The sequence below is a fragment of the Dipodomys ordii genome, unplaced genomic scaffold (genome assembly GCF_000151885.1).
Source record: "Dipodomys ordii isolate 6190 unplaced genomic scaffold, Dord_2.0 Scaffold92, whole genome shotgun sequence".
NCBI lineage: Eukaryota > Metazoa > Chordata > Mammalia > Rodentia > Heteromyidae > Dipodomys > Dipodomys ordii.
Window position 1 is genome coordinate 5,387,129 of NW_012267308.1, and position 12,837 is coordinate 5,399,965.

At 56.0% G+C, this 12,837-nt stretch overlaps 3 protein-coding genes across 4 annotated transcripts; 1 reads left to right on the plus strand and 2 right to left on the minus strand.

Annotated features, from left to right (window-relative positions):
• Positions 1–96: 96 nt before the first annotated feature.
• Positions 97–2,268, minus strand: Ccer2 (coiled-coil glutamate-rich protein 2). The gene is made up of 5 exons (XM_013026202.1): positions 2,211–2,268; positions 2,019–2,086; positions 1,605–1,680; positions 817–1,301; positions 97–295 (listed from the first exon to the last, which is right to left on the minus strand). The coding sequence occupies exons 1-5, from the start codon at positions 2,266–2,268 to the stop codon at positions 206–208; spliced, it is 777 nt and encodes a 258-aa protein (XP_012881656.1). The 3' UTR covers positions 97–205.
• Positions 2,269–3,735: 1,467 nt separating this feature from the next.
• On the minus strand, positions 3,736–10,717 carry Sars2 (seryl-tRNA synthetase 2, mitochondrial). The gene is made up of 16 exons (XM_013026293.1): positions 10,439–10,717; positions 9,586–9,681; positions 8,947–8,976; positions 8,269–8,409; positions 8,125–8,179; positions 7,551–7,614; positions 7,229–7,334; positions 6,586–6,633; positions 6,221–6,329; positions 5,935–5,980; positions 5,766–5,853; positions 5,567–5,676; positions 4,763–4,856; positions 4,492–4,584; positions 4,332–4,397; positions 3,736–4,204 (listed from the first exon to the last, which is right to left on the minus strand). Exons 1-16 carry the CDS (start codon positions 10,703–10,705, stop codon positions 4,061–4,063), a joined length of 1,557 nt encoding a protein of 518 aa, XP_012881747.1. The 5' UTR covers positions 10,706–10,717; the 3' UTR covers positions 3,736–4,060.
• Positions 10,718–10,944: 227 nt separating this feature from the next.
• Positions 10,945–12,685, plus strand: Mrps12 (mitochondrial ribosomal protein S12). 2 transcript variants are annotated; one of them, XM_013026305.1, is made up of 3 exons: positions 10,956–10,979; positions 11,182–11,249; positions 12,078–12,685. In XM_013026305.1, the coding sequence occupies exons 2-3, from the start codon at positions 11,201–11,203 to the stop codon at positions 12,446–12,448; spliced, it is 420 nt and encodes a 139-aa protein (XP_012881759.1). In that variant the 5' UTR covers positions 10,956–10,979; positions 11,182–11,200; the 3' UTR covers positions 12,449–12,685. The 2 variants fall into 2 exon arrangements, with proteins under 2 accessions (XP_012881758.1, XP_012881759.1); XM_013026304.1 differs by having other exon boundaries at positions 10,945–11,249.
• The last annotated feature ends 152 nt before the right edge of the window (positions 12,686–12,837 follow it).

Sequence of the window (12,837 nt, forward strand, 5' to 3'; positions counted from 1 at the left end):
GAGGGTAGACTGGGGGTGGGTGGAAAGGTATTGGGGGATCCTGAGCCCCCCCCCACCAACTCAATTCTAAGGTATACCTTCCTCTTTACCCTGCAGGTCAGGGTGAGTGGGTGCCCGGTAAAGTGTGTGGGGGTGGGGTGGGAGATGGTATCAACAGTCCTGAAGCAGAGGGGTACGTGAGCGGGGGGGACGCATGGGGCCGGGGTCAGCCCTCCCTCCTCAGCTCTTCCCCTAGCATGGCTGTGGCCTTCTTCAGTTTGTCCCGCACGCGTTCCAGCCGCTCCTCCTCCCGCTCCTGGCATCAGAAATGGGTGGCCAATGGCGGTGATCATGGCACTAGCAGCTGACCCCCCCATGAGGACACCTTATTCTCCACAACCCAGCCATGCCGCCTCTGTCTAGTCTCCCAAACAGAATGGCGGCAGCCCCCTTGTCACATAGTGGCAATGGTGGCGAACTGGGGTACTTGATATTCATGGTGACCCTAATCCCAGAGGGAAGTCCCCATGGCCAGGCAGCTCCCTCATTTGGATGCTGCTGCTGCTGTGTGTGCATGTGTATGTATGAGCTGGCCCTGGCTTGAGCCACAGCTTCGCTTCTGGCTTGTTGCTAATAGGAGATTGAGTCTTATGGACTTTCCTGCCCGGGCTGGCTTTGAACTGTGATCCTCAGAGCTCAGCCTCCTGAGTAGCTGGGGTGACAGGCGGGAGCCACCGTGGGTGCTCGGCTATCCGGATGCAGTCATGGTGGATCCTGCTGAGTGGGAGCTTTGGGTTCAGTTCCCCACTGAACATCAGGTGGCCCCACCCCACTCACCTCCTGTTCTGAGGCCTCTTCCTCCTCCTCTTCCTCCTGGTGGTGGTGAAGGTGGGGGGCATCCTCAGGCCTCTCCCCCTCACCCCTCTGACCCTGCTGCCACAAGCTGTGGCCGCCGCCTTGCATCTTCATGCCCTTCTCTGCCTGGAACTGGGCAGACTGCTCATGGCTGGCTTTCTCTGCCACCCGCTTTTGGGGGCCCCCAGCACCCTCCAGCCGCTGCTTCCACAGCTCTTCAAAGGTCTCCCCAGGCTGTCTCTTCTTTTCCTCCTCTTCTTTCTCCTGATGGAGCCGGCCATGCTGTTCCTGAAGTATCTCTTCCCGGACCTCAGATTTGTGTGTCCTCTCTGCCGCCTCCTCTTCCTCATCCCTCACCTCCTGGTCCGTCTTGATCTTCCCAGTCTCCTCCTCTTCCTCCTTCAAGTCCCCACTCACCCCTTTCTCCTCTTGGGACCCACAGCCACGGAGCTCCTTCTCGCATATCTCTGGCAGAAAGAGACAATAATCTATGCAGGAAAGAGACCAGGAAGGGGATGGATCGGGGTTGTGTGTCATGGTGGCCCTCCAGAGCTGGGAGAGGAAGGAGGGACCGACAGGGCTGGGACCACCCTTCTGCCGCAAGCCACCAAAATGGAAGCTGTGGCCAGGCAGTCAGGCAACAGACAGGACAGTGCCACCCAGGGCAGAGGGCTGTGGATGGGGCAGGAGGGCAGGTTGGGGGGGTGTCGTAGCAGGCAAAGCCCTGGGTGGGATGGGCTGGAGTTGTGGGAGAGTGCCAGCCTGCTTACCTTTGTAGAGAAGAGCCGTGCACGGCCCCCTGTGCACCCAGCCCAGGCTCAGGACCTCTGCCAGACAGCGGGTCAACTGGGGACAAGAAATAAAGGGTCAGAGAAGAATTGAGGGGAGCCGGCTGCTGGTGGCTCACGCCTGTCATCCTAGCTACTCAGGAGGCTAAGATCTGAGGATCGTGGTTCAAAGCTAGCCCGGGCAGGAAAGGCAGTGAGACCCTTTATATCCAATAAACCACCAGAAAACCCAAGTGGCATTGTGGCTCAATAGTAGAGCACTAGCCTTGAGCCGAAGAGCTCAGGGTCCGAAGTGCCCAGGCCCAGAGTCAAGCCAAATAAAAAATTGAGGGGAGATAGGGAGAGGGTGCTAGAGGAGATAGGGTGAGACAGATAAGGGGGTACACTCACTCTCACCTCCCTTTTGGAGGGACTGCTGGCCAGGGGAGCTGTAGTAGCTGTGGAGAAAACAGATGGGTGCTGTCCTCAGTACTGATCAGAGTTCCTGGAGTCCTGGGTCCCCGTGGAACACCCCCTGTTGGGTGAACCCCCTCCAGGCCCGAACCCCTGCTCTGCATACTGGCATCTAGGCCTCTCCCCACCACTCACCAGTCCCCAGCAGTAACAGTGGCAGCAGCAACAGAAAGTGGGATGTGGGGTGCAGCATGGTGGGGAGCTGGGCCCCCTGATCCTGGGCTGGGCTGCTCCTACCAGCACCTTTATAACCCTCACAGTGGCCCACAGGGGAGCAGTGACAGCTGTGGGGCGGCAGGAGATGCTTAATTATTCATGGGGACCGGGCTCTGCACGCATCCCCTCAGGGGCTTCCTGCCAGGGGCTGAGGAATGGAGCAAGTGCCCTTTCCCAGACAGGACCTGGGTTCAAGTCTAACAGGGTGCCATTCCCCATGCCCTGCCCACAGCTCTCTCCTTAGGCCTGTTTCCTTACCTGAAGAGGCTGTGCAAACTGACCTCCTCAGTGAGGCCTGGCTAGGCATTCCAGCTCTGCCACCCGCACAGCCCGGAGCATTTCCCTACTTTTGTTTTTTTTTGGTGCTGGTGCTAGTACTTGAACTCAGGACCGGGCACTGTCCCTTAGCTTTTTCACTTAAGGCTGGTGCTCTACCACTTGAGCCACAACTCCATTTCCAGCTTTTTGCTGGTTCATGGGAGGTAAAGAGTTTCATGGACTTTCCTGCCTGGGACTGGCATTGAACCAGGATTCTCAGATCTCAGCATGCCAAGATGCTAGAATTATAGGCATGAGCCACGGGCGTCTGCCTCTAAGGTCTCTTAAGACGCTTTCTGCACTAACGAAATGGGTTTGATGAAGATGCAGTCGTGCAGGAGTGGTGCTGGGAGTGGCCAGCACTGCCAACTGCACAGGGCTGAGCACCATTACAATAACTTGTTTTGGGACAAGTTCTTACTGTGTAATCCAGGCTGGTTTTGGACTTAATTCTCCTGCCTCAGCTGGGATTACAGGCATATCCTACTATACCAGCTCCACTAAAAATTCAACACTGACAAGCGCACTTCTGAGGCTGCAGCCACACCAGTGAATGCACTGGCTAATACCAGTCCTCTTGGGGTACACACTGGACAAAGAAGGGGGTGCAGACAGCAAACACATGTGACACAAGGGAATGACTATAGTGAATCCAACAGAACAGACACAGATGTCGTGACTTTGTCCTTTACTTTGAGATGTAGTCACCAGAGGGCCTGGCCAGGTAGTTTCAGGTCTTCCCAGGGAGACCAATTGGGTGGCTCCTGCAACTATCTCAATGGGAAAAGCGGTGGACAGGACCAGTACAGGGAACTGGGGAGGAGAGCATGATGGGAAGGTTCTTGAATATTCTTTTTTTTTTTTTTGCTGGTTCTGAGGCTTGAATTCAGGGCCTGGGCACTGTCCCTGAGCTCCGTTTGCTCAAGGCTAGTGCTCTACCACTTTGACCCATGGCGCTACTTCTGGTTTTCTGGTGGTTCCTTGGAGATAAGTCTCACGGACTTTCCTGCCTGGGCTGGCTTTGAACCACAATCCTCAGATCTCATAGCCTCCCAAGTAGCTAGGATTACAGACATGAGCTACCAATGCCTGGCCATGGTCACTGATTTTTGGCCTAGCCATGGTCACTGATTTTTGGACTCCAGGCAGTCAGGCAGCGCACTTCCTGTGCTCCCGGATAGATTCACAGGCCTTTGTTTTGACCATTTATTAGGGAACCTTCAATTTCCCACCCCTGGATATCCTGCCTCCTTGTGCAGGCTGGGCTGCAGTGCTCAGCGCTGCTGTCTGGTTCTGAGGGCTGAGGAAGAAGAGGAGGAAGGAGGATCTTGAAGTCCAGGCACTCAAGATGCTGAGGTTGGAATGGGCTCAGGGATGCAGGTCCCCAGGTATCCTGGCCTCTGGAGTCCCAGGAATTGGTGAAAGCCCCACTGGCTGGGCTCAGCCTGTCCTCAGCTGGACGCCGGCTGGCCGGGGAGCCGGGGCTTCTGGGGCTGATTGGGGCCGATGTACAGGAGTGGTGCGTGCGTGGGGGCTGTAATCCGATCGCTGCCCACATAGGGCTGGAGGGCAGGGGGCACGAGGACCGACCCGTCCTGGGGACAGAACAGGCCTCATGACCATGCTGACTTGGCCCCAGCCCCTCTCCCCTCCACTGTCTGGTCCCCCTCCCTCCCCACCTCCCACCTCCCCTACCCCCGCCTGCCCCCACCAAGTCCACACCTTTTGCTGGTTGTTCTCTAGGAGGGCAATAAGGAGTCGGGGAACAGCACAGGCCGTGGCATTCACCTGGAAGTGGGGCACACTCAGGATGCACAGGACCTTGTGGTGGGCCTGGGAGGGCAGGGTGGGGAGGAAGGGGCAGAGAGGGCCTGAGCCTCACCGTGTGGGCGAACTGTAGCTCTCCAGCCTCGGTCTGGAACATGATATGCAGCCGGCGACTTTGGAAATCTGTGCAGTTGGAGGCGCTGGTGACCTGGAGGGATGGGGTGGGGGGCAGTGGAGAGGCTCAGCTATGGCGGGGAGGGTATGGGGTGTCTCCCTCCCCTCCCAGACTCGGCGTGAGTAGAAGCCCGACATCCTCACTCCTTCTCAGGGAGCAGAGGAGGGAAGGCCACCCCTCCCCCCCCCCCGCCCCGGGGAGTGGAGCTCACCTCTCCAAAGCAGTCTCGGCCTGGCATCCAAGCCTCAATATCAAACTTCCGGTAGGCAGGAAGGCCCAGTTCCTGGGTGGGCATGTCCAAGACCCTATGTCAGGGACAGGGCGTGGCCAATGTTAGGCAGTGGAGAAGGAAGAGGATGTGATGGAAGAGAGGAGGCCAAGAAAGGAGGGAAGTATTAGTAAAAGGGAGGGAATTATTAACAATAGGGTAGCAGGCCCTGTGTGGTAGCTCCTGTCTGTAAACCTGGCTAAGTGGGAGGTGGAGGAAGTAGGATCAGTCTGTAGCAAAAGTGTGAGATTTCCCCCCCTTTCCTCCCCCAGTAATGGGGTTTGAACTCAGGGCCTGGGTGCTGTCCCTGAGCTTGTTCAAGCTAGCACTCTACCACTTGAGCCACAGCACCATTTCCGAGTCTCATGAACTTTCCTGCCTGGGCTGGCTTTGAACCATGATCCTTAGATCTCAGCCTCCTGAGTAGCTAGGATGACAGGCATGAGCCAGTGCCCCACAAATGCATGGAATTCTATCTGAAAACAAAACAAAACAAAAAACCCACTACAGCCAAAAGTCTTGGGGCTGTGACTCAAGGGGTAGCACAAGGTTCTGAGTTCAAATCCCAATACTACTCTCCCCACTGCCCCTCCCAGCCAATGAAAAAGTGGTAGAGGTGAGACTGGGGCCAGGGGAAGGCGGCGCAGGGGAGAGGAGGCAGAAGAGAAGGCACTGGTGGGAGGGGAGAGGAGGCACACGCTGGGGTGCACAGGCTGCTCACTGTGCCATTCCCTGCCTTCTCCGCACCGGAAGTGCAGGCCCAGCTCAGTCAGCAGTTCCACCTGCAGGGCCAGGAACTCATCAAGCAGCTGCGAGCTCTGCTCCAGCCCGGGGCCTGTCACCCCAAACATCTCCACCTGGGCCAAGGGTAAAGACGCACAATCAGGAAGTCCCGGATGGTGAGGGTAACCCCCGACTTGCCCCCTTCTGGTTCGGTTTCACTCACTTTGGTGAAATGGTGGACCCGGTACAGCCCCCAGGGCTCCTTCCCTGTGTCTGTCTCAGCCCGGTAGCAGGTACTGGAGCATGCCATCCTGCAGGGGACCAGGTGAGGTCGGTTAGAGAGGACAGAGAGGGCACAGGATGGGGCCAGGCCTTAAGACACTGGGTATCACCTGATTGGCAGGTCCCTGAAGGCCACGGCGTGGTCCATGAAGTAGCCTGGGAGGAGGAAGGGAGGGGATGAGGGTCAGCCAGGGCTGCCTCACTCTACCAAAAGCGTTGGTCCCTGCTAGACGTGACCGGGTGCCAGACATGTCACGTGACTTGTACAGTTAACAACCCACACACTGGTGCTGGCTGGCCCCGGGGTGGTTGTGCTGTGTCCCAGGCAGGAAGCCACCCCCCTCTCCCACCTGTCTCCCCCCACAATGCCACCTGCTCCTTACTCCGGGTGCTCACCTGCCAGGCCCACCTCTGCCGTCCCGGCCAGGTTGAGGTCTGGGAAGCGCGCGGGGTCGATGTTGTAGATTTGAGAGGGGTTGGCATTGGGGGTCATCCCGCAGCCTTCCTGGGGGGAACCACAGAGGTTGGCCGCGGGGGGGGGGCGGGGGGCGGGGTGGAGACAGGTAAACTCGGCAGGTCCCATTTTGTACGGGCAACCCTAGTTTCTCCCTTACAAGTATCTGGAATTTCCCACCCTCCCAGCCCTGCCACTTACAGCTTGGGGCTCTCCACTGGGCCCCAAGATATCTCCTTAGGGGAACTGGTCCCTCTCCTGGCAGGGGAACCCCAAAACAGAACTTGCCACCCAAAGCCTCACTCACAAACACGGCTCCCCGCAGGAGGTCTGGCACCGTCATGGGAATGAAACCCTGTGGGAGTGGGGGGGTGAGAGGGGGGCAGTGCGGGATTCCCCCAACTTTCACCCCAAAGGAGAGTGGGTAAAGCCTGAGCCATGGTCCAGGTCCTGGGGTCTTTGCTGCTGTGTTACTGACTCTCCTAGCTCCAGTTCCTTCGTTCACCCCATCCCACACAGGGTGTCAGGACGTGCTGCTCCCTTGCTTAAGGCCTCCCATGGCTCCCTAGTGCCCTCTGGCAATGTCCGTCTACTGTGGTCAGCACCCGTGCCTACCCAGCTGACTCCCTGTTCCAATGGGCACCATATGTGTCCCAGTCCTGTCTCCTGTGGCAGGCTCAGAGGGGCAGGGTTACAAGTGTAGGCTCTGAGGTAGGCCCACTTAAAGTCTCCTTTCCGGGCCTCAGTTTCCCCATCTGGAAAGTGGGCAGAGTAATAACCCATTTCATAAAGCTGGCACCTTTGAATTAAACATGTCCTCAGTAGAGGAAGACTCGGGTAGGAAAGTGTGATGAAAGTGGGGGGGATGCCCTCCTGTCCCTTCCTGGAGCCCTCTGAGCTTGGTGGCAATGCCTCCCCCTTCCAGGCAGCCCTCCTCTCCTGCCCCATACCCGGCGCACGAGCTTGCTGAGAGTGAAGCTGACCAGCCCATGCTGCAGGAGGGCCCCAGCGCCTCGCAGGTAGTAGGAGCGATGGCCCGACACGTGGGACAGGCGCCTGGAAGCACACAGGGCACAAACGGTGCTTATGGGTGATGGATGACAGGAGGACTCCTGCATGGAGGGGGAGGCGAGGGGGACAGAGGCCCAGCTGCCAGGCAGGGGTGGGGCTGGCATCAAACATTCATGCCGGCTGGGGGTGCCTCTGGCTGCCAGCTGCTAGGGCGGGGATGGCGTGTGGGAGGGTAGGAGGGAGAACAAGAGACAGACTCACCTTTGGCGGATGATGTTAAGTTTCTCGCCAATTTCCAGGTGGCCCCGGGGTCGGAAGGAGAAAGCTGGGTGTAGGTAAAGAACAAAGGGGGTAAGAGGGGAAGAGAGAGACACAAAGAAAGAGCCAGGAAGAGGATTAGACACAGTGGGGAGGAGACAGCCATAAAGAAACAGCAGGAAGGGAAAAGATAAGGAGGGAAAGGAAGAAAGAGACAGAGAAAGAGGGGGGAAGAGGATGGAGGCAGAGATGGGAATGAGGGAAAAAATGAAAAAAGTTATCAGAGCCAGGGGCCGGTGGCTCACAACTGGATCCTAACTACTCAGGAGGTTGAGATCTGAGGATCACAGTTTGAAGCCAGCCGGGAAAGGAAGTCAGTTACACTCTTATTTCCAATGAACAAGCAAAAGGCTGGAAGTGGAGCTATGGCTCAAGTGGTAGAGCAAAAAGCTCAGGGATAGTGCCCAGGCCCTGAGTTCAAGCCCAAGTACTGGCACATATGCACACAGGTACGAGACAGTCCAAATCTGGTGAGGCAGCTCCAGCTGTGCCCCCGCTGTCCGCTGGTGTGGCCCACCTGGTTTGTCTCCGACCACGCGGAGCACTCGGGCGTGGCTCTCATCCCCGACGGGCTGCAGGCAAGACAGGGGCATCACAGAGAGGTGGTGGTGGACAGTCCCCTCTCCTTTCCCCTTCCTCCGTGGGCGCCCAGTGCTCTCACCACATCCGGGTGAGTCTGGTTGGGCAGCTTCAAGGCCTGCAGGTAGAACTGCTCTTCCAGCTGGGTCTCTCTGGGGTAGAGGAGTGAGAGCTGCATCCGGATTTCCCGGCCCTGTGTCCTCAGACCTAAGTACTGGGGGTCCTGGAGCAAGAGGAAGGAGTCAGCCCAGAGCAGCGTCGAGTCCCTCAGCCAGCCTGACCTCCTAATGGAAAGCCACCCACAGGCTCCTCCTTCGGTCCAGAACCCTAGGATTTCCTTTCTAGGGACCTCCAGTCCACCTGGGGCAGGTTCAAGCTTGGCCAGCTGGGGCAATCCGTGGATCTTCCCCTCTATGAAAACCCCTACCGCCACCCCCGAACCCCTGGGCACATGACCTCTCAAGGATTTACCCCAGGACTCTGGCTATCAAAAGCTATCAGGAAACTGTGACCCTGCCTTCCCTTTCCACAAGGGGAGAAAGCTGGGGGCTAAACATGACAGGGAACTGGAACCAAGCATTGGGCCAGGACCTGGATCTAACTGTACCTAAAGCCAGTTTTGGTTTCATGAACTAAGGAAGCCTGGTTTTTCTTTCCCCTTAAATTTGAGTTGTACTTTGAGTCATTTAGGGTGGAAAGAATCGTGACCAATTCTCCCTGCCCTCGTCAGCTGGGGACAAGATATCAACTCTCTGAGTACCTTCTGCACTTGGCTGCTGTTGTTGTTTACCTGGTTGGAAAGAAAAAGGAGGAGAGAGTCAGGATGATAAACTGGGGAGGGGGAGGAGCAAAGTGAAGGGCAAAGGTCAAATGGGGTTAGGAGATCTAAATCTCCTAGTACTATGAATGTGGTAGTCAGCCTTCCATCTACTACACCGTGCCTCAGTTTCTCTGCTGGGCAAGCTAGGAGGCCAGATAACCTAAAAAGAGTAACATTCAGTGTGTGTTCAGTGCCACTTCCATGCTGAGAGAGGGACTCTTTCATCATGTCATTTCTTTTTTTTCTTTGTCAGTCTTGGGGCTTGAACTGGGGGCCAGGGTGTTGTCCCTGAGCTTTTTTTGCTCAAGGTGAGCGCTCTACCACATTGAGCTACAGCGCCACTTGTGGTTTTCTGGTGGTTTATTGGAGGTAAGAGTCTCACAGACTTTCCTGCCAGGGCTGGCTCCAAAAAGTGATCCTCAGATCTCAGCTTCCTGAGTAGCTAGGATTACAGGCATGAGCCACCGGTGGCCAGCTTCTTCTCACTTCTTAAATTTATGATCCTCCTTCTTGGGTCTCCCCATGTCACTGAGGATGACAGGCAAACACTACCACACTAGCCTTTAGCACTGAGCTCACCAGCAGGCTCCGCACAGCCTCAGCCACAGCCTCCTTCTCTGCCTCCAGCCTCCGGATCTGCTTCTGCAGCTGCTGCAGCTCTTGCCATGTGGAAATCTATATGTACAAAGGAGGGAAGAGTAAGAACAGGTGGAATTGCTCCTGCTGGCCCCTGGATGGGTCCCTGGACTTTCCTGCCCCCAATCCTCAAATCTTAGTCTCCTGAACAGCTAGAATTACAGGTGTGAACCAACGGTGCCCGGCCTTGCTGCCCAATTTTCTTTGCCGTCTTAGGGTGAGCCTGGCAAATCTTTGAATTTTGCAGTCTTAGGGTGTGTCTGGAGCATGGAGGGCTCCTGGTACCTGATAAGCTCCCAGAGCACCCAGCATACATTATGAAAGATGCAAAAATGGGTGTTTAAGATACACAACACAGGGCTGGGAATGTGGCTTCATGGAAGAGGGCTGGCCTAGCATGCATGAAGTCCTGGGTTCGATTCCTCAACACCACATACACAGAAAAACCTTGAAGTGGCGCTGTGGCTCAAGTGGTAGAGTGCTAGCCTTGAGCACAGAGAGGCTCAGGGACAGTGCCCAGGCCCTGAGTTCAAGTCCCAGCACTGGCAAAAAAGAAAAGAAAAAAAAAAAAGGAAAGAATGAAAAATGATACACAAAACACCTAGGAGGTCTTTAGCGGACCACTGGCACAAAAACGGGTGCCATGCACTTAAGAAAACAAGGAAAACTTGGGGAAAAAACCTAAAATTCTTCCGAATACTTTTCTCTCCCTGGACCCCTGGCCCCAAGCCAGTGTGCGAGCGGCAAACTCCGTTGGATCAACTTCAGCGTCTCCGCCTGGCGCATGCGCACTCACGATCGCGGGTAGGTCGGCCGGTCGCAGCTCCCCCTTGCGGAGCTCCAGTAAGCGCGCCGCCTCTTCTGGGCATGCGCACAGAGGCTCCATGTCCAGGTGAGGCAGATCGCTGTACCCCTCGCGCGCGTGCTCGTACAAGAGGTTCCGTTGCCGTTTCTCCGTAGCAAAACTTCTCTTTGCATTCGGAATGCACATGCAACTTCCCCCGGGCCGGAACTCTCGACGAACTAAGAGAGGCCATAAACGCCGAGCCATGGACGCAGCCATCTTGCATGGGGAATTCAGTCCCACCCTTTTGTCCCGCCCACGCTTCCTTTAGACCAATTGCAAAGCAGCCTGGGTTTTTTGGAGGGGTGAACCAATCCGATCACGGAAAAGAGACAAGTTGTCCGAAATAGACTCTTTTGCTGCCCAATCGTTGACTGCGTCCCGCCTCATCAGTGACGCAGATAAAGAAATAGCCAATCCGTGTTCAGAGAACTCCCGGAAGGGACTGGACACAGGAATCAGCGTGTCTGTAGATCCTGCTGGGGTGGTAGAGGTCGGAGGAGCTTCCCTCCGGCTCCCGCGTTTCTTTTACTTCCTGGGGGCGAGGACAGTCGTGTCCTGTGTACTCCAGAGCATCGATTGAGGGTTGCAATTAGACTCTTACAAGAAAGTTCCTTACCTTTCACCAGAAATCTGAGAGTGGGACGGGGAGGATTTGACCTCTCTTCCTTTCTGAGTTTGTTGTCCCCTAACAGAGACGCCCCAGGTAGCGGGATGCCCTGGCCTGGTCTTCTCCGTGGTCTCCACACGTCCCTAACTCACGGTAAGTGGGTTTGGGCTGCCGAAACGATTCTGTACCTTCACTGAGTATGAGATACCTCCCTGGCTGAGATTTCCCCAAGCAAAGGTGTTTTAGTCACCTATTCGAGTGGTATTTTCCATCTATGTGCCAGGCACTTCTGGAATAGATTGACTTCTTAGATATTTCTCCTGGACTGAGCATAGTGGTGCATGGCTGTAATCACAGCTATTAGGGGGAGGCAATAAAGGCCAGCCTTGGCTAAGTTAACAACACTGTCTCAAAAACAATACAAATAGGGTCTGGGAAGGTGGCTCAGTGGTAGAGTGCTTGCCTTGCATGCATGAGGCCCTGGGTTTGATTCCCCAGCACCACTATAAGCAAAAAGAAAAAAGCCGGAAGCGGCGCTGTGGCTCAAGTGGTAGAGCACTAGCCTTGAGGTGAAGAACTGAGGGACAGCGCCCAGGCCCAGAGTTCAGGCCCCACAACTGGACCCCAAAAAAAAAAAGCTAGAGCATGACTCAAAGGGCTAGAGGGCCTGCCTGACAATGAAGAGATCTTGGGTTTGGAGGGGGGAGGGGTCTGTTTGTGTGTGTGCACGCGTGCATGCTGGAGCGCATGTGTGCAGACTAGTGGTAAGTCTTGGACTCTACCACTTGAGCCACAGCTCCAGGATTTTGCTGGCTAACTAGAGATAAGAATTTCAGGGACTTTCCTGCCTGGGCTGGGTTGGAACAGTGATCCTCAGATCACTGATGACTGGCATGAGCCATTGTCACATAGCCACTGCAAATGCTCTTATTTGTGCCTGGAATAATCACCTTGTTCTGCCCTTCCATTGTGTCTCTCCAGGCCTGGCCCTGGTTCCCCGGTTCTGGGTCACACGCTGCATGGCTACCCTGAACCAGATGCATCGTCTGGGGCCCCCTAAGAGGCCACCTCAGCGACTTGGGCCCACAGAGGGACGGCCACAGGTGAAAGGCGTGGTTTTGCGCACTTTCATCCGCAAGCCCAAGAAACCCAACTCAGCCAACCGCAAGTGCTGTCGAGTCCGACTCAGCACTGGCCAAGAGGCTGTCTGCTTCATCCCCGGGGAGGGCCACACCCTGCAGGAGCACCAGGTGGTCCTGGTGGAAGGTGGCCGCACCCAGGACCTGCCTGGAGTCAAGCTCAAAGTGGTGCGGGGCAAGTACGACTGTGGCCATGTGCAGAAGAAGAAGTAATGCGGGCAACGTGTTGGTTTGCGTGGCCAATCTTACTCATGGGTTCATACTCCATTGGTGATTCATCATCAGGACTGGCATTAGCCTGCTGAGACTCTGGGGATGAATTGGAAAAGAAGGCCCCACTTCCAACAGCCACAGCTTCTGTGTTGGGGGCATGGACAATTTCTTTTTCTGGGACAGGCCACTTTTCTGCCAGCATCTGAGCCCACGGTCTAATAAACATGTCACCAGAGCTGTCAATTCCTTGTGCAGTATTCTTGTGACCTCTGCTGTTTCTTCCAAAAAAGTTCCACTGGCAGTGGCTGTGGAGTTTGGTGAAAAGCATTTCCATGCCTTGTGGCCTGGACCCATCCCACAGGTGAAGGGCGGGGCCAAATAAAGCCCTA